The 21,894-nt window shown below is 39.4% G+C and overlaps 1 protein-coding gene across 2 annotated transcripts in view; it reads right to left on the bottom strand.

Moving 5' to 3' along the window:
• TMEFF2 (transmembrane protein with EGF like and two follistatin like domains 2) overlaps window positions 1-21,894 on the bottom strand; it is a 1,330,598-nt gene that overhangs the window by 598,469 nt on the left and 710,235 nt on the right. For both annotated transcript variants that reach the window (XM_075319057.1, XM_075319058.1), the window contains one exon: window positions 4,403-4,499. In XM_075319057.1, coding sequence (XP_075175172.1) covers window positions 4,403-4,499 — 97 coding nt within the window. The remainder of the gene's footprint in view (window positions 1-4,402; window positions 4,500-21,894) is intronic.

Raw genomic sequence — 21,894 nt, 5'->3', positions numbered from 1 at the left:
TGGCTAAAATACCAGTACAAAGAAAACTGGAAAATCTGTATCTTGTGTGTTAAAAATGGAGAGTCCAAAGATTTATTCCTTGTCATAGCAGATGCCATTACAAGAAGGAATTATTTCACCATAAGCAGATATTTCTGTATTGACAAAACATTTTTCTTCACACGTCAGGGATTTTTCTCATTCGTAAGAAACAAATGGATTTTCCTCAGTGTTTGGGACGGGGATTTTAGCATTGTTTCTATGTCAGCTTTTGCCATCTGATTTTTATTTTTTGTGTACAGGAAAGTTACTCAAACTTATCAAAAAATAAAAATCAAACAGCACTTGGATACTACTAGGATGCCGTCTGTATTCAATCCAAGGATCCAACGACTTAATTTGATACGTTTGCTCTTAGACTAGGATCACAAATTGATGACTCTAGGTATATTTGGAGACCACTAGGGATGAGCGAAACCGAACTGTAATTGTTTGGTGCTGAACATAGAACTCAGACTTTTAACTGTACATCCAGTTCCTGTTTGGGTATGGCATGCGAATAAAGCTTGTTGAAAGGTTGCAGAGCAGTCAATCAGCAAGCTTTTAGGCTGTGGACACTTCCAAAGCCATCGCAGCCGTACAAAGTATTGGCATGAATGTGATAAAAGACCCTCTTTTTCATATGCCTGTGAGGGACTTGAGTGTTAACTCTTGATTTATGGGTAAGCTGTTGGGCAATTTTTTTATTATTATGTGACCCCTTTTATTACCACTGTAGCATTAGACCATTATGGTCACTATAGGGGGATTATAAAAATTAATCCTTATGTATTTGACTTTATGTGGGTTTTATAATAATAATAATAATAATAATAAACCTTTACCCTATCATAGCTGCAGCGGATAACCTATAGGGCTATACATGGTCCTTTATATCCTATTGGGCCCATTCAGACTTCCCCGTTTTTTTTCATGATTATTAGCACTTTATTGTCCCTTAGATGCATATGGGTGTTCATCCTGCTTGACATCTAGCACTTTTCTATTCATTTTGTATACTGTTTGTAAATTTTTAAATCCTTTTTGATAAATAAAGATAAATACTTTTTATATATAGCCATAATGCTTCTATTTATTCCTCCTTCATAAGACACTGACTGAGCATCAGCTGTAAGCTATGACATAACAGAGTTTACATTTGGTCACAGCTGGAGATTCCCACGGTCCCTTACCTATGACTACAGGTAAACTCATCAAAGGTGAACTCATGAAACTCAGTGACCTCACCTTAGTTGAGTTCATCTGAGGTGAGTTTACCTGCAGTCACAGGTAGGGGACCATGAAAATATCCAGCTGTTACCATAGGTAAACACAGTGATGTTATCGCTAACAGCTATGGCTCAATTAGTTTCTGCCTGAAGCTACAGTGGGCGGTCATGTTTTCTAATGTGCACGCGCGCTGCAACTTCAGTATGTAGAGTCAAGATTGTCATGGGACTTTGTATGGATTACGTTGGATCTGCAACAGTGTTTTGGAGGTTAATAAATGGGTGAAAGAGAGTGTGTGTGTGTTTTATATCAAATTAATGATTTTTTTCTGCGTGTGTTTTATTTCTTTTCACTTACAAGATTAGTAATGGGGGGTCTCATAGACCCCTCCCCATTACTAATCCAGGGCCTGTTGACAGCTGTCATTAACCCCTTATATTACCCCAATTTCCAGCGCACCAGATCAATTGGGATGAGACGGGTAAAGCACCAGCATTGTCTCACCTAATGGATGTGACAATTCTAGACTGCTGCAGGCTGGTATTTTTCAGCTTGGGGGCAATATCCATTGCTCCTCCCATCATGATAATACCAGCCCCCACCTATCAAAAATGGGGTGACCCTACATTTTATTTGCCCTCTACTTTGATATCCAGCTACGGTAAAGCTCACAGGTGGGGACTGCAGCCTGCAGTTGTTGTTTTACTTGTGCTGGCCATCAAAATATGGCGGGAGCCTCTGTCATTTATTTTTAATTATTTATTTATTATTACACTACTATAAAGTATGTTGCATGTTTATTGAACATTTGTTACAGCAGTTTTTTGGTGTTTTTTGTCTATCTTGCTTTAATGCAAGTTGGGGGTGCAGCCCTCCTGATACTGAGGCTGATCAATTACCTGCTTCTCACTTTTTGCTGTGTATTTAATCTGGGACACAGCTGACCACTTGCCACCATTCATATTGAAGTTTTGACATGACACAAGTCAGGTACAGAATATGTTTTTAACTTTTAGTAGGTTAGGGACTGTCTCAGATGGGTATACCGTGACGAGGTGAGACAGCTTCTTACCTTTTTGCAAAAATGTATATACTAAGTACCCTGTTATTAAGCACTTGCAATTTATTTATTTATAGTCAGGGTATTTTTCCTACAATTTTTCTCCTTGTTTTTTTTACTACTATAAAGTAAACTGACTGCAACCAACCACAGATGTGGACACAGGGTTAGGGGCATGTAAAGCAGTCTGCAACCATTCATATACAATGGTAAAAAGGGTGGTGAGGGAACCAGTAAATTTTGTTGAAGCTTAATAAGAAGAGGAGAGTCTCACTGCAGTGTGGAATGTATAACTATCCTGCTCTTACTACGAATTAACAATCAAAGATTGTTGATTCTTTTGTCCTGATGAAGGAGAATGAGTTTCTCAGAAATACGTAGTCCTGAATTAAAAAAGATATTGATATAATCAACATTGTGTCATTCTGGTGACAGCACGGCATTAACCCTGATTCTCCTCTCCAATACTGATTTCATCACACGTGGAGCTGCTGCAGCCTCCATTTCTCAGGCTTTTTTAGGGGTTGTGACTGGCATAACCCTAATAAGTGAGTTCTTCTTATTGATTAATTCACTTTATTTACCTGCACTTTTTATCCTTAGCTTTGCAATGACGTTTAAGAAGTCAACAGCATGATGCCATCACAATATGCAATTTTACCTCCTACACCGAACCTTCATGGACAGCGGCTATGGATCAGAAAATTTAGCAAGGGCTGGACAGGTGATGGTTAGTAGAGAGTGGGTCGATGGGGTGAGTATAATTTTTTATTTATTTTTTTAACTTCTATATGACTCATTATGGTTCATAAAAAAATTATCTGAATCTGTGCAGAAGGGAATTACAGAAAAAATCTACATTTTGACCATGCGGATTTCTGTAGATTTCAACTTCACTCAAATCTATTTGCACATCACTAGTCCTGACCCAAACTCAACAGCCTCCCAGAATTACAGCATATGAGGCTGGTGAGTTCATGTCTGAAGACCCAGCCAATCAAATCATCCCGGACAGTAAAATACGGATGTGCAAAAGCCGTCAACTGAAAAGACTTTGAGAAATTTCTTAGTACAATGTAAGTAAAAGGATTTCAGTTGCTTAGAAACAGCCAAGATCATTTTAACCCTAATACAAGAAACAGCAGAAATGTTCTTTTCTTTAATTTGCACGAGGCCTTATATTTGTCTTCACATCTCTGCAGTATTTAACATCAGAATGTGGATGTTTCTAAGCCTAAACTGATCTTGATTGAATAGACCCCTTGCCCAGTTATTAGTAAATATTCAAACAAGATATGTGAAATTCATGCAGAGTAATTCTGGAACAACAGCTGCTGCCATTTAGATGCTGACTGTTCTATAAAAGCCATGAGAATTTCAGTAATAAATGATGTGCTAGAATTGCTTCAATTCAGCTTCATTTTTTTTTAATTTAGAAAAAATGAAATTAAAAAATGGTTTCTTATGAAATAAAATACAGAAAATGCATAAAAATAAGCCAGATGTGCTCCTGCTTCATATTAATAAATATACTTCCTTGCTTTGGAACCAAAACAAAGCAATTTTTAAAAAAAAACTAAACAAAAAAGATAACATGCTTATTTTAATTTTTTTTTTTATTTTATTTCTATATTTTTTTGATATTGTCATTTTAGAATATTTTTCTATTTTCCGAGGCTTACTAGTATTATATTTAAAATGTTTTGGAAAATAAACCAACAAACTCTTATTGAAGTTACAGAACGTTAATTTTTACTCGGTTTTTTTTCAGTTTCTAATCCACCAATTATCTTGATGATTATGATGGATCCGGTAAGCAGTGGCTCGAATAAAATGGATGGAGACCAATGCAAACTAATGGATATTATTGAATAAAAATTAAAGCATTCATTGATTGGTCAACTACTTTATATTTATCTATTAATTATAATGAATGTACAGCTTTATAGAATCTATAATATTCTTGTAGATTCTATAAATCAACTAATAATATCTCATTTTCCATAATGTATCCAATAAGGGATAATGGCATTTACTTATGATAATATGCGTAAATAGAAAAGGAAATGAGAGTTTAATTGCAGAAAATATTACCAGACATCCTCTGCGTCTTCATCACACTCTGCTCCAAACTGACAGATGTCACAAGTTGATGTCTCCTTTTGACTGGTTTCCCCAGAGCCTTCATTTGCTGTAAGACAAAACCATGAACATGGTAAGTATTGTAGCTGCCAACTGGGGCTCTAATCTGATCTTCGTGCTGTAACTGTGAAAACTGAATTAGTCATTTTAATTTATTCTTCATAAAACTGCAGTTTTTGTAAAAAAAAAATAAAATCTTTAAGAGATCAATTCCCTCTTTCAAGCACGGAAGGATAGGATATACTATTCATACCAGCAGTACTAATGTGGAAGGTCTTCCTTTTAAAACAGATCTTTTACCATGTTACAATATAGCCTAAATCCACTATTAAACAAATCTCTTACAACCAACGAGCTTGATGCACATACTTTGAAAATCACTGAAAGACTGGCAAGATTATTAGGCAGCAAGTGCAACCTTTAAAAAAATTCTAAAGCAACTCTGGCATGGATTGTGAAATGAAGTTCACCTGTCCGTCAGGACTGAGATCATCTATGCCGTATGAACTGTGAAGTCTGTAGCTAGATCTGCTTTGAATTGTATCATTTCGTCAAAACAAAAAGTTGTATCATAGGATTCCTAATTGTAAGCACTTCTGAAGACATTATCTATCAGATGTCCTATTTTTCCAAAGACCAAAGTTATGCTCATTACATCAGCTCACCTTAATGACTAGTGGAAAAAGGTCAAATATGGCAACAAGCAGGGACACAAAGCATTGATGTCTTTAAGCATTTACAGTAGTTCTGTATCATGTCACTTTGTCAGTTTCATCCTTTCTCTGTTTCTATCATCTGTGTAATGCCATCCTTTCAGGATATACAGAAATGTATTTAACTTCAAAAATGTATTGTCAGGATGAATATTTCTACATTACAGTAATTTGGACTAATTATCTAGATTTTTAATCTAATATATAAACTTTATGCAGTGACATCTGCAGACAAACAATACAATCTGTATTTTCAAGTCTTCTTTCATTAGCATTGCAGATATGAATATTAAACCAATATACTGATAGGTACATTAAATTTAGGAAAGGAAAAAGCCATGATAAATCATGTAATATTATTTTTGGTATCAAAATATATGTAAAATATAATACAAACATTATAAAACAATTGATGTCATGCTGCCGGGTATGACAAGCATGGCACGTGCGTTCAGACCAATGAGGAGCCTGATGCACGACAAAAATACCATCAACAATACAACTATGGGGGAACACTGGGGACAATAATAATGGTGGGCCCTAGCTCTAGTGAGAAGGTTAGATGGGACACCTCCCATCCTGAACTGTAGCTCTCCCTTCTCTCTTAGCTAGGCCCTATACAGTCTCTTCAGCGGTCGCCGAGCAGGAACCTGAGACCATGAGAAATCCCTGTAGATGCCCTGGCTACTGTATTGGCAGGTGGGTCACACTAGCCCCACTGCTGCACTAAATAACATAAGCAAAGGTAAGACAAACAGGGGAAAAGAGGAACAAAAAGGAAAAAGTCCAACTTCAGGAACACTCCTTTAAAGGACCTTCCACCAAGACAGCCAGAGAACAAATGGTTTTGTTCTTCAGTAAGGATTGCTCGGAAATACCTCTATTTAAACCTGAAGGGGTGTGGCTACAAAGCAGCCGCAGCTGAAACATTCAGCTAGGAAATGCTGAACAACAAAACTGACATTAATTCATGGTGTACTGAAAGAAATGAAACCATGTTTAAATGTAGAGTCCAAGATGGAAATGAGAGATCACAACCCTAAATCTGAAACCTAAACTAGCCTCCAAAAATAGAGAGATAACTGTGACAATTGGCTTATTAACCCCTTAACGACCCATGACGTACTGGGTACGTCATGGATAGTGTGCCGGTAAGCCCTGCCCCCTGCCGCCGGCAGGCGGCGGTGATACGCGCACATATCAGCTGTTATCAACAGCTGACATGTGTGCCTGCTAGCCGCAGGTGGAATCGCTTCCACCCGCGGCCATTAACTCCTTACATTTCGCTGCCAAAATCTTGGCAGCGATATGTATATGGGCGCCGCCATGACAGTCCCTTACCCCGCCCTCACCGGAAGTCACGTGACATGATCACGTGACTTTCGGTGGTTGCCATGGTAGCACAGGGTCATGTGATGACGCCTGTAGCTAACATGAGTCACTTCCTCTCAATGCCGGAATACAGCCGGCATTGAAAGTGAAGTAGCAAATCTGCAGTTCTCAGCTCTGTAGCTGAGATCTGCAGATAGTGCAGAGCGATCGGATTGCTGATCGCTATAGCCCCCTAGGGGAACTAGTAAAATAAAAAAAAAGTAAAAAAAAAAGTTTTAAAAAATTAAAAAAAAATTAAAAAACCTAAAAGTTCAAATCACCCCCTTTTCACCCCATTGAAAATTAAAGGGTTAAAAAAATACACACATATTTGATATTGCCATGTTCAGAAATGCCCGATCTATCAAAATATAAAATCAATGAATCTGATCAGCAAACGGCGTAGCGGCAAAAAAATTCCAAACGCCAAAATTACGCTTTTTGATTGCCGCAAATTTTGCGCAAAATGCAATAACAGGCGATCAAAACATAGCATCTGCACAAAAATGGTACCGTTAAAAACGACAGGTCGAGACGCAAAAAATAAGCCATCACTGAGCCTTAGATCCTGAAAAATGAGAATGCTACGGGTTTTGGAAAATGGAGAAAAACGTGCGCCATGTTTTTTGGACAAGCTTGTGAATTTTTTTTTAACCCCTTAGATACAAGTAAACCTATCATGTTTGGTGTCTACAAACTCGCACCGACCTGAGGCATCACATAGATACCTCAGTTTTACCATATAGTGAACACAGTGAATAAAATATCCCAAAAACTATTGTATGATCACACTTTTTTTGCAATTTTTCCGCACTTGGAATTTTTTTGCCGTTTTCCAGTACACTATATGGTAAAACGTATGGTTTCATTTAAAAGTACAACTCGTCCCACAAAAAACAAGCCCTCATATGGCAAGATTTATGGAAAAATAAAAAAGTTACGCCTCTCGAAAGAAGGGGAGCAAAAAACAAAAACGCAAAAACGGAAAGTGCCCGGGGGCTGAAGGGGTTAAACTGCAGCATTGACTAGCATCATAGAGGGTACTTGAGAACAACACCGACAGGTAACATGAGTCAATGGTCCAACTTACAAAGTTTGGGCTGTAGTAAATGTAGATTGTAAATATCAATATTCCGGGTCACAACCTTTATCCCTTATTGGTTACACTTTGGCTAATCAGGGAATTCCAGAGTCAGGCAGCTATATACCCTATTTTACCCATCTACCTACACTTAGGGGCATTGTTTTACATAGCTGTTGCACATCAGTCTGGTGCTTGAGGGGTTCAAAAGTTCATATGCAATATAAAAAAATTGTTTACAATTGTGGCCTTTAATATATAGGAGACTCTTATGTTTCCAGTGTGATTGAACTTTGGTCATTCATAAGGAATGTAATTTTTTCCATGACTTGATCAATGCAGATAGACAGAAGGTTTCCTTTGGGGACTCACATTTTAATCTACCAAGCTTTGGGTTAAAAACAACTGCATAAAATTGCACCAAATACTAGATTGAAAACCAGAATTGTAAATATGACCTTTGATTAGAAATCCCTAAATAATGAGAAATGACATGATAAAAACGTGTGATTTTATTCTCTTATTATTTTAGCACTCAGATGGTACTGTTATAAAGCATTTCCTTTGTAAAGGAAGATTCTACATTTTATTGTAATATATTGTATTCTCAAGACATCTATTTTGTAATAGTTTCCATTCACAATATAAATATCTGTCTGTTTTGTGAATCATATTGACTATAGCTCTTGTTCTATGATTTATGCACTGGTATTCTAGTGTCCACATCAGCTTTAAGAAAGCTGTTTATCATGTTTACTAGTAAAATTGGGTTTTTGTCATTCTGTTCTTGTCACTTTTATTGACATGAAGATAGTGTTTAAGATGTTACACCGCCTTATTCACACATAGCTGGTTAGAAAAGAGGCAATATTATAAAGATCTACTGACAATGCTTCATCTCACATTTATCAAAACTACTGAAACACAATACAGACAAAAGTCTTGTGATATGTAGCTGGGTGCAGAAGTTGTTTTTGATAGAATCTGGCTTCTGTACATCAGAAGAAAAGATTTTTAAAAAGTCATGAATATGGGATCAAAGTGTAGACTTTAAGAATTAATTTGAGGTTTTTTTTAATAAAAATATAGCATTAAAGGGCTTGTCAGATATAAAATCAAATTAAATGATGTGCAACCAGCTCTGTCCTCAACTATTGTACTATCACCCATTCCCTGTAGACTGTGAGCCCTCGCGGGCAGGGTCCTCTCTCCTCCTGTACCAGTCTGTTTTGTATTGTTAATGATTGTTGTATGTATACCCTCTTTCACTTGTAAAGCACCATGGAATAAATGGCGCTATAATAAGAATAAATAATAATAATAATACTCACCTGCCAATGTCACTACAAAACCAGCTCATATAGCTGTGGAGGTCTGCACCAGCCTCTGGAAGTGATGCCTACCCTGTTCACTGATTGGTCTTTCACACTTAGGATAATGTTGTATGTTCTTGTACAGCATTAGCTTTACCTACAGGGCACATCTAAAATCAAGTAACCCAGTATCACTTCAAAATCACTAAAGGAAAATTAACGGGCAAAGATGGCATACACCCCCGAGTACTGCAAGAACAGTATTAGACTGGCTACCGGAGCCAGTAATGCCAGGCCTGGCTGCGGTTACTTGAATTGAACTGTGCAGCCTGGACTGAACTCAGGTTTTGCAAGACTGAACCACGAGCGCCCGACTGATTTCCCGGCGATTGCGGTTCAGTTCATGACAGCTGCGGATAGGCCGGGCTGAACGCCGGAGCTCAGGTGAGAGCTCCAGAGTTCAATGCAGGTAACCACAGCCAGGCCTGGTATTACTGGTGGTTTCTCCGGTAGCCAGCCCGACACTGTGCAAGAATGAAGTAAAGTGATAGACCGACCATTATTACTAATATTCAAAGATTCCATATTAACAGGATATGTACCACAGGGCTGGAACATAACAAATTTGGTGCCAACATTCAAAAAGTGGGAAAAAACTGACCTGAATATTATAGGCAGGTAGGTTTTACCTATACTAAGTGCAAAATTTTTCAGTATCTCAATATGTTTTTCTTCGTGATCCAACATAAACATGGGTTTAAGAGGAATTGGTTCTGTCAAACTAACCTGATAATCTTCTACGAGGAGATAACTTTCAGACTGGACAAGGAAATATGGTGGATGTTGTCTACATGGACTTTTCAAAGGTGTTTGGTACAGTGCCACATAAAAGGTTAATACATAAAATGAGTGAAAATGGGATAAGGAAGCATATGTGTAACTGGATTAGCAACTGGCTCAGTGATAGGAAAAAAGGAGGTTTTTGATGAAACACACTCATATTAGGTACAACAGGGGTCAGTATTGGGTCTTCTGCTTTCTAACATATATATTAATCACCTTGTAGCAGGCATACAGAGTACAATTTTAATATTTGCAGATGATACTTAACTGTGCAGGTTAATCAATACAGAGGAGGATAATTTAATAATACAGAGGGATGATTGGACTAAGAAATAGAAATTGAAGTTTAATGTAGATAAATATAAGGTCATGCACTTGGGCACAGGAAATAAAATATATAATTATGTTCTAAATTTTAAAACACTAGGTAAAACTGTAGTTGAAAAACACTTGGGTGAATGAGTGGGCGGCAAACTCAACTTAAGTGATCAATATCAGGAATCTGCTGCCAAAGCAAATCAAATATTGGGATGCCTTAAAGAGGCATAGATGCTTATGAGAAAAACATTCTTTTTCCTCCACACAAGTGACTAGTATGACCAGACTTGGAATACTGTGCACACTTTTGAGCTCCAGTGTATAAGAAGGACATAGCTGAACTCGAGTGGGTGCAGAGAAAAGCAACTAATGTTATTAAGAGAATGGATGACGAACAATATGAGGACAGGTTATTAAGCTTGAAGGTATTCAGTTTGGATTAACGAAGGCTTAAGGGTGATCTTATTTCAATATAGAAATATAAGAAGTAACAATACATAGATCTTACTAATGATCTTTTTACACCTTGGCCTACAACAGGGACAAAGGGACATCTTCTATGTCTAGAGGAAAGAAGGTTTAATCACAATCACAGACAGCGATTTTTTTATTGTAGGAGTAATGAAGCTATGGAACTATTTGCCAGATGATGTGATAATGTTTGATATAAGGCAAATGTGCAAGTAGGAACTGGATGTCTTTCTTGAAAAATATAATAGTAGGTTATGTGCACAAGATTTGGTGATGGGACATTGATCCATGGAACTAGTCTGATTGCCTTTTGAAGAGTCATAAAATAATTATTTCCCCAATATGCGACTCTTAGGCTGTGTGCGTTTTTATCGCATTTTTGGATGCATTGTCACAAAACTGCAAGCTAATCTTGATGACAGCATAGGCAATGAGCATCCTGAAGTGTAGTGCATATGTTGAGTATTTTCTCCTTGCAGATTTGCTGCAGAAAATAATTAGCACCATGTAAATTCTTTCAGCGTTTTTGCAGCATTTTTCACTCATTGAATTCAATTGAAAAACACATAAAAACGCATCAAAAACAAGGCAAAAATGTGCCTTTTTGCTCTGAGTTTTTCTGCCAAAGTCGCAAAAATGGTGCAGAAATTTCTGCAACGAAATACTTAACGTGTGCATATACCCTTAGTATCTGCTTCATGGGGTTGTTGCCTTTCTCTGGAGTTATTACTACCTTCAACCTAGAGAAAATTGTGAAACTTTATTAGGCATTAAAATGTAATATTTGTGAAAAAATATCAATTTTCACTTTGCAACATTTAGTGTGCATTAATTTATGGAAAACTTCAGTTGGGTTAAAAGGATCACTGCATCACTAGATGAATTGACTAAGCGGTTTAATTTCCAGAATGTGTAATTTTTCCATTTCTTTCGCCCCTTAAAGGCTTTGTACATGCTATCCACAGATTATTTTAGCAAAACATGTGCCGTTAGCCACCATTTTCCTAAACCATAAAAAAACATCAAAGGTTAATAAAAAAAAAAATCTTTTAACTTGCATTACTGCTTATCTCTGCTCCTCATTATCACCCATCCAGTCCATATTGCATGTTATGATCGCTGCCGTGTGCACTAAAACCTGTGCGATGATTCTGCGCATGTGATTGCAAGTTCATATCATGACTTTGTGACCTATTGCTTGCTTCCACAGAATCCTGCCAGATCTCATCAGAGTTAATGTGAGAGACCTGGGGATTTCAGCGTTGGTGGCTTTGGTCAGATAATGTAACAAGAACTGGATACTTTATGGTGAGGAAAAGTGGGGCCGTATTGGTTAGTCAGGTGAGTATTAGGATTTTCTTTATTTTTTACACATAACATTTATAATGCTCTAGGTTCTGGAAAGACATGATAGCATAATAAGGGACATTAAATTAGCATAAAAGAACATATTTGCAAATCAAATTTCCCAGGAAAATCTGAGTGAGCAGGCATTTTTGAATCAGGCTCTACAAATGTGACATGGCATCTACAATCTATTGCAGCTAAATTCATGCACCAAAGTCAACAAGCATAAATTGCCTTCCCAGGTCAACAGTGCTTGAACGGTAGTTTTTGGTCACATATGGGGTATTTACAAATTCAGTAGAAATGGCTTAACAAGTTGTGGGAATCTATTTATTCCACTATTCCTTGTGAAAAAGAAAAGTTAGATGCTAAAACAACATTTTAGTGGAAAATGCAATTCTTTATTTTCACAACCTATCGTTATAGAATTCTGTGAATTGTCTGTGGGTTCAAAATGCACAAAACACCCCTAGATTAATTCTTTGTTGGTTTTAGTTTAAAAAATGGGGTGACTTGTTGGAGGTTTCATTTGTTTTAGTGTCTAAAGGCCCCTTTACACACTGAGACTTTCAGCGATCCCACCAGCGATTCAAACCTGGCCGGGATCGCTACAAAGTCTCTGGTGAGTCTCTGGTGAGGTGTAAAACAGGCAAACCTGGCCAACGACGCAACAGCGATCCGGACCTGCAGAACGACCTAGCTAGTCAAACACTGGAAACGAGTGATGTGTCACAATATCTGTCAATCACTATTCTCTGTCAGTCGGTCTCTCCCTCTCGGTCTCTATTCTCTCTCTGTCGGTCCGTCACTATCTCTGTCCCTCTCTCACAGTCTATCGGTCATTTTCCCCTCCTCTCTCATACTCACCGTTCCCCCGATCCCCGGCACGGCGCTGCACGACATTCACACTGCTGCGGCGGCTTTTACTATTTTGAAAAAGCCGGCCGCTCATTAAACAATTTTGTATTCCCTACTTTCCCCGCCCACAGGCACCTATGATTGGTTGCAGTGAGACACGCCCCCACGCTGAGTGACAGGTGTCTCACTGCACCCAATCACAGCAGCCGGTGGGCGGGTCTATACTGTGCAGTGAAATAAATAATTAAATAATTAAAAAAAACGGCGTGCGGTCCCCCCCAATTTTAATACCAGCCAGAGAAAGCCATACGGCTGAAGGCTGGTATTCTCAGGATGGGGAGCTCCACGTTATGGGGAGCCCCCCAACCTAACAATATCAGTCAGCAGCCGCCCAGAATTGCCGCATACATTATATGCGACAGTTCTGGGACTGTACCCGGCTCTTCCCGATTTGCCCTGGTGCGTTGGCAAATCGGGGTAATAAGGAGTTATTGGCAGCCCATAGCTGCTAATAAGTCCTAGATTAATCATGTCAGGCGTCTCCCGGAGAAACCTTCCATGATTAATCTGTAAATTACAGTAAATAAACACACACAACTGAAAAAATCATTTATTAGAAATAAAAAACACAAACACATTCCCTCATCACCAATTTAATCAGCCCCAAAAAGCCCTCCTTGTCCGGCGTAATCCACGAACCTCCAGCGTCGCATCCAGCTCTGCTGCATGCAGGTGACAGGAGCAGCAAAATACACCGCCGCTCCTGTCACCTCCACGCAGCTAATGAAGGCAATAGCGCGATCGGCTGAGTTGTCACTGAGGTTACCCGCTGTCACTGGATCCAGCGGTGGCCGTGGGTAACCTCAGTGACAGCTCAGCTGATCGCGCTACTCACCTCAGTTGCTGCGTGGAGCTGACCGGAATGGCGGTGAGTAGCGCGATCAGCTGAGCTGTCACTGAGGTTACCCGCGGCCACCGCTGCATCCACCGCTGGATCCAGTGATAGCGGGTAACCTCAGTGACAGCTCAGCCGATCGTGCGGCTGCCTTCATTAGCTGCGTGGAGCTGACAGGAGCGGCGGTGTATTCTGCAGCTCCTGTCACCTCCATGCAGCAGAGCTGGATGCGACGCTGGAGGTCCATGGATTACGCCAGACAAGGAGGGCTTTTGGGGGCTTATTAAATTGGTGATGAGGGAATGTGTTTGTGTTTTTTATTTCTAATAAATAATTTTTTCGGGTGTGTGTGTTTATTTACTGTAATTTACAGATTAATCATGGAAGGTATCTCGGGGAGACGCCTGACATGATTAATCTAGGACTTATTGGCAGCTATGGGCTGCCAATAACTCCTTATTACCCCGATTTGCCAATGCACCAGGGCAAATCGGGAAGAGCCGGGTACAGTCCCAGAACTGTCGCATATAATGTATGCGGCAATTCTGGGCGGCTGCTGACTGATATTGTTAGGCTGGGGGGCTCCCCATAACGTGGAGCTCCCCATCCTGAGAATACCAGCCTTCAGCCGTATGGTTTTATCTGGCTGGTATTAAAATTGGGGTGGACCGCTCACCTTTTTTTTAATTAATTATTTATTTATTTATTTCCCTGCACAGTATAGACCCGCCCACCGGCTGCTGTGATTGGGTGCAGTGAGACACCTGTCACTCAGCGTGGGGGCGTGTCTCACTGCAACCAATCATAGGCGCCTGTGGGCGGGGAAAGTAGGGAATACGAAATTGTTTATTGAGCGGCTGGCTTTTTCAAAAAAGGAAAAGCCGCCGCAGCAGTGTGAATGCCGTGCAGTGCCGCGCCGGGGATCGGGGATCGGTGAGTATGAGAGAGGAGGGGAAAACGACCGACAGACTGTGAGAGAGGGACAGAGATAGTGATGGACCGACAGAGAGAGAATAGAGACCGAGAGGGAGAGACCGACTGACAGAGAATAGTGATTGACAGATATGGTGACACATCACTCGTTTCCAGTGTTTTAAGTCCCCTTTACACACTGAGACTTTCCTGCACAGCGGGAAACAAAGGACCAAAGAATGGTCCTGAATGATTTGTAGCGATCAGCAACTTCCCAGCAGGGGCCAGGTCGCTGATGTGTTTCACACACTGCAATGTCGCTCTGGAGGTCGCTATTACGTCACAAAACCGGTGACGTTCCAGCGATGTCGTTTGAGATGTTGCAGTGTGTAAAGCCACCTTAAGAGACTCTGTAATCTATGCCACAGAAATTCAAGCACCAAAAGTCAAATTACACTCTTTCCTTTCCAAGCTCATCTGTGTGCCCAAACAGTAGCTTCCTACCATATGCTGTACACTTCGCCATTCAAGATAACTTGTACAACAAACTATGTAGTCTATTTTTTATTAATATTTTTGTCAAAATCGAAAAAATTGGGGCTAATTTAACATTTTAGTGTTTTGTTGTTTTTTTTAAATCCTTCTTGTGTTAATTCCTATGAAACAACTGATGCATTAATAAACTTACTGATAGCTGTTTTGAATACTTTGAGGGTTTACATTTTTAAAATGGGGTCACTTTTGGTTGTTTACCTATAAAGAGTACTCCCAAAGTCACTTTAAATGTGAAGGGATCATTAAAAAAAAGCTTTTCATATTTCCTTTGAAAATGTAAAAGTGTGCTGGTAAATTAACAATTTTAACATGCTAAAAAAGTAAAGAATGTATGAATGTGCACCGATGAAGCCAGGGAAAGTACGCCAGGCCTCCCTGCGCACTTACATGAAAGGATAAAAGTCTTGGTCATGTGGGATTTGCAGAGAGCTGGCAGTGATGTTGGCTATTGCAAATTATTCTATCATGTTCCCCAGGGTGTAATAATCTGATTAATCAGAAGACTATACTGGGAAACCTAAAGACTCCTCAACTAGTTTGCCACTAGTTAGCATATAAAAAACAGACTTTTAAAATTATTTTTTTTGCCGTATCAATCAAAGAGATACAAGGGGTTTGTTATTAAGTGTAAACATAAGAATATATACATTGTGGCAATTTTGGTGCAATGTCGTGTTCCCTATAATCTTTTAACAGTTCATATATATAATATATCCATTATTGAGCGAGTCAACGAATTTGGAGCCAGCTCAGAAGTAGAGCCCTCTTCAAAGAGGGAAGGTGCCAGCTATACTATATAATAGACAGCAGCCTACAACAGCTTGCACGGCTTGCCTCCTGATCACTGCTGTTAACCTCTTAAGTGCCACTGTCAATTGCTAACAAAGGCATTTAAGCTCTGTGATCCCTCCGGACATAAGCTTGGGCGGCCATTGGCTTCCCTACAATGAGCTCACAGGGAAGTGATGCGATGCTATGAACGTCAGGGGCTAGCGTAATACTCCCGTGCCTGTCATCTGATCCACTCAGTGATTTATGTTATATACAGCAAAGCTGTGGTATTGCTGTACATAGTAGAAGTGATACTCAAATGGACTAGCAAATAAAGTAAAAAGTTAAAAAAGAAAACATAAACTAATATATGTATTAAAATGTGTATTTAGAAAAAAAATGTAAATGCCAGAATTTTCAATTTTTGGTTGCTACAACACCATAAAAAATGAAACAGAGAGCAATCAAAGCATCACCTATACACTAAAATAGTATCAATAAAAACACAATGTCCCCTTGCAAAAAATGAACTTTCACACGGCTCCATAGACCAAAACTTATATTTGTTATGGGTGGTGATTCAAGTTAATTTTTGTTTGTTTGTTTTTTTCTTACAAATTTCTGAATTTGTTTCACCACTTAAAAAAAAATATGCAAGTATGCAAGTAACTTTTACTGTATAATGAATGCTGAGAAAGCACACCCTAAAAAACAATTTTGGAATTATGTTTTTTTTCCACAATTTCACTTCACTTGGATTTTTTTCTCATTTTAAAGCACACTGTAAGATAAATTGAATTGTGACAATAAATAGTAAAACTAGTGCCACAAAAAAAGAGCCCTCCCATTGCTTTGCCAGCATAAAAATAAAGATAGTTACAGTCCTGCAAACAAGGATAGGGAAAAATAAAAGCCAAAAATTATAAATTGCTCATTCCTGAAAAGGTTAAGCAAATAAAAATTCTAAGTGTGGAAATTGAACTTTTTTCTAAATGTTCAGCATATTTCAGAAATTTTTTATAAATAAACACAAAACGTAATAGCCTACATTTACTACTAACATAAAGTATGATGTGTCACGAAAAAAATCAATCGAAGTGTCACTGAATATGTAGACGCATTCCAGAGTTTCTACAATATAATGTGACTTGAGATGAAATTCTACTCAAAGCTTTTTTTAAAAAAAACTAAATTGGAAAAATGCAGATATTTTTGTATTCACTTTTGCATTAATTAAGCAAAATTGTTGTCCTTGGCCACAATTTTTCTTAATTTTTTTTTAAATCCTTATAGTCATCACTCTGGCTCCTCTACGTCACCCGTCCTGTTTTTGCCGCAACTTCAGATTACCTCTGCTTACACTGAAATTCCTAGTCTTTTCATGCTAGGCCGTAACTTCCTTTAAGCCAATACTATGGCATACAGTTTACATTGATTTTCTTTAAAATAATAAAATCATGTCTTTTAACAGTGTAGAACTGGAAAAAAAAAAAAAAAAACTAGTTTTTTAAATGGATCAGATTATGGTAGGGTTCCCCCCATATTGCGAATTCACAAAGCATTATGATGTTCCAGTGTACGCCGCGACTTTGTGGGCAAATGCGTAAAACTCTCTGGGGATCCATCAAAGTCAGAAGTTCTAGTCTAGCATGAGAGGACCAAGAATTTCACTGGTAGCGATGGGGATATGAAAATGTAGAGATGACTGGACAGATGACGGAAAAGAGTAGAGAAGCCGGAGTGGTGATCTATGAGGTGAGCATAAGCGTTTTCTATATTTTCTACACATTACGTTAATCTTGCTCTTAGGTCAGGGAAGACCCCAGAGTTTAATAAGGGACATTACATTTGTGGAGAATAACGTCTTTGTGAATTCAGCTTCGGGGGAAAAATATATGAACAAGCACATTTGAATATTGCCTGATCCTTAATTGTGACACCTGACATGATATTTGGGCTTTGATTAGGGAAGGGGTTAAAGTATCTCTTCTATTAAATGCATGGAAAGGTTTTCTATTTTCTTAGTTGTGATAAATAATGCCTAGTATGTTCAATATTGTATTATACACATAAGAATCTGTGCTGTGTACTAACAGTCTATACGATATACGATAACTCAATTAAAAGCATTCCAGGAAAACATTTGTGAGTTTGCCACTCCACAGGATATATTTTCCCACCATGACAATATGTGAGGTTGCAGTCAAACCTTGCATTTGCTTCCAGTATTATTGCTTTTATAGGAAGCTTCTGCTCGGACTACCTGGATGAAACTTAGAAAGACAAATAAAAGCATTTTATGGAGAGCATTGAATGTACTCTGGAATAGCTGCTCTGCGAATAATGATCGTACAAGACGACATGACATTTGCGCTTGAAAGAAACAGTCCTTTCACAGAGATATACAATGCTTCTGATAGCATCTGAGTGTTCAATATGATTAAACCCCTCACATAAGCCAGCACACTTATTCCGGAGCAACAGCAATTTCTTAGACCATTTTCGCCATATTTTTTTGCCTGCATGACTGCAATGATGACTGTTTTTAACATTATTTCTCCTCCTTTCTTTATTTCTGTATTCCAGCTGTGGAGATGAGAGCCCTGATAAACACAGATATCTCTGAAAGAGTAATTTTCGTGAAATTTCCCAGGGCTGCAGAAGACTGATGCCCAGGATGTTCATTTTCAGACTTGAGCAACTTGTGTAGGCACAGGCATAAAAATGGCATTTTCTAAGTTACAAAGTTACTTATACTAGAATTTAAATATTCATTTATTGCTGACATTAAAAACAGGTGACTAGATAGAAAAAATTAGGACACAATTCAGTAAGTTAGACTGGCATATAATAATGATCCCAATGACAGCCTCACTTTTGGAATTACATAAAAAACTGCTAAAAAAAAAGGCTTTGTTCATATCTGAGCTCCTATTTCCATCTTTCTTTTCTTTACAGAAATAAACGTAAAGAATAAAAATACAGTATTACTAGTACCTACTTTTACAGATATCAACAGCACCAAATATACTCCATTTCTATAAGGGGGTTAAAGGGAACCAATCACCAGGATTTTCGATATAACCTAAAGCCAGTGCTATATTGGCACTATCAGGCTGATACTATACATACCTTTAGTGGTCAGCTCGGATGTTTAGGCTTTGAAATCCAAGAAAGTAAAGTTAATAAAGCATAAAACTGGTAGTTTCCTGAGTGACAGCAGCTGAGGATCAGATATATGGGGGGGGGTGGTATTCATAGTTATCCCCTACCCCTGTTAGAATTAGCATGAGTATTATACAATCAATTTAATTTTTCACTAGCAAAACCTGTGTGAGGTCATACCCATGTGACCAGAAAGGATGGGGCCTCAGCCAACAGAAAAATGTTGCTCCCTGGTGTCAGCTTTGTTGCCTGAGGCCCCACCTCTTCTGGTCACATGGGTATGACCTCACACAGGTCCTGTTAGTGAAAAAGTAATTTGATTGTATAATACTTATACTTAGGGGCCCTTTGCACACTACGACATTGCAAGCCAATGCTACGATGCCGAGTTTGATAGTCCCCGCCCCCGTCGCAGCTGCCATACCTTGTGATAGCTGCCGTAGCAAATATTATCACTACAGCAGCTTCACACGCACTTACCTGCCCTGCGACATCGCTCTGGCCGGCGACCCACCTCCTTCCTAAGGGGGTGGGTCGTGTGGCATCACAGCGACGTCATATGGCAGGCGGCCAATAGAAGCGGAGGGGCGGAGATGAGCGAGACGTAAACATCCCGCCTACCTTTTTCCTTCCGCATTGCAGACGGGATGCAGTAGGAGATGTTCCTCGCTCCTGCAACTTCATACACAGCGATGTGTCCTGCCGCAGGAACGAGGAACAACATCGTACCGTAGCTGCAGCCAAAATAATGAAAATGACCGACACTACACCAATCATATGATACCGACACTTTTGCGCTCGGTAATCATAGTTAAAATGATTTACACACTACGATGTCGAGAGCGACGCCGGAAGTGCGTCACTTTCGATTTGATCCCACCGACATCGCACCTGTGATGTCGTAGTGAGCAAAGGGCCCCTAATTCTAACAGGGGGAGGGGATAACTATGAATTCTTCCCCCAGATATTATCTGATCCTCAGCTGCTGTCACTCAAAAAGCTGATGATTTTATAAACTTTACTTTCTTGGATTACAAATGCTATGCAGCCCAGCTGACCACTTAAGGTATGTGGAGAATCAGCCTGATAGTGCCAGCATAGCACTAGCTTTAAGTTATATACAAAAATCTTGATGATTGCTTTCCTTTCAAGGACTTTTCATTAGGGTTCACTCAGATCTGCATATAAATACAGTGAATGCAATCTGATAAATAAATCACCAATGTTATTCAATGAGGCTGTGTTGATCTGCAATTTTTTTCTCAACTGTTTTCGGTTTGAAGAAAATTCTCGGCTTGCTACTTATTCCCGTGTTAGGCCCTGTGCGCACTTACCGTTTTTCCCCACGGATTTCCTGCAGTTTTGCTGCATGTTTCGCTGCAGAAAATGTTCATAACATCTCTGCAGTGAATCACCAGCAAAACCTATGGGGAAAAAAAATGCTATGCGCACTATGCGGAATTTGCCAGCTTCATGTTTTGCTGCGGGATTCCCGCAGCAAAAACAATTGCATGTCACTTCTTTTCCACAGGTCCCTGCGGGATTTCACTCCATTGACTGCAATGTAATTGTGAAATCCCGCAGAGAAGTGATGTCATTATAGGAAGAGGAAGCGGAGCAGAGAGTAAACACACACACATCACACTCACACACAGACATAGAACACACACACATCACTCACACACAGACATATAGAATACACATGCAAATCAAATGGAAATATAGAAAAAAAAACACGTGGGCTCCGCCGTATTTTTACCTTCCAGCCGAGGTAAGCACACAGTGGCGGCCTGGTATTCTCAGGCTGGGGAGGGCGAGAGGCAGGGTTAATGTCACGCCCCCTGCCGCAGCTGAGAATATCAGCCGCAGCTGCCCCGGGACTGTCGCATGCATTATGCGACAGTACCGGAGTGTCCCCGGCTCTTCCTGCTGCCATGATGTGGTGGCAGTCAGGGTAATAAGGAGTTAATGGCGGCAGATCACCGCCACTAAGTCCAGGCTTGATCATGGCAGCGTCTATGTGACAGCTGACATGATCAACCCGTAAGTAAAGTGAAAAAACACACACACCGAAAAATCCTTTATTTTAAATAAAACACCAAAAAATCCTTTATTTTAAATAAAACACAAATAAGCCTCCTCGTTCACCCTTTTATGAACCCCTCCCAAACACACAGCTCTGGCGTAATCCATGTCCTGCGATGCTTGCATCCAGCCGTGACTGACACACAGCGCTGAATGCAGCCTCGCAGCGAGACAGCAGAGGTAACCACAGGGCATTTCCCACGGCCGGTAATGCGAACACACATTACCGCTCGGGAGAAATGCAGCAATCTGTCCTCTATCTGTCTATTCCTCTGTCTATCCCTCTATCTATTCTTCTATTTGTCTATTTATCTATTTATCTGTCTGTTATCTATCTTGGAAGCAAATGATATATTTATTTTTTTCTTCAATGTGCTTTATTGCATTGAATGCAATAAAACACATGTACCAACCCGCACACCGCAAAACCGCGGCAATACCGCAAACAATACCGCGGTAAAACCAAAGCAAACCGCAGCAAACCGCATGTGGTTTTCGGGTGCGGTTTGTCGCGGTTTTTTACCACGGGTGCGGTAATCTTTCAGTGCCTGCGGAATTTTCTTGAGAAAATTCCGTTTTCCAGTGTGCATAGGGCCTAAAACAGATCTTACTGACCAATGCAAGACTACATCTGAGAGAAAAAACAATGATGTCACACAGACCCACAGACAGTATGCTGTCCGATGTTTATGGATACATTACCATTCTGTAGCATGCTCCTGTAATGGTTGTAGTATATTAGCTGC

The sequence above is a fragment of the Anomaloglossus baeobatrachus genome, chromosome 7, assembly GCF_048569485.1.
Source record: "Anomaloglossus baeobatrachus isolate aAnoBae1 chromosome 7, aAnoBae1.hap1, whole genome shotgun sequence".
In the NCBI taxonomy this organism is placed as follows: domain Eukaryota; kingdom Metazoa; phylum Chordata; class Amphibia; order Anura; family Aromobatidae; genus Anomaloglossus; species Anomaloglossus baeobatrachus.
This window is presented reverse-complemented; position numbering and strand designations above follow the sequence as displayed.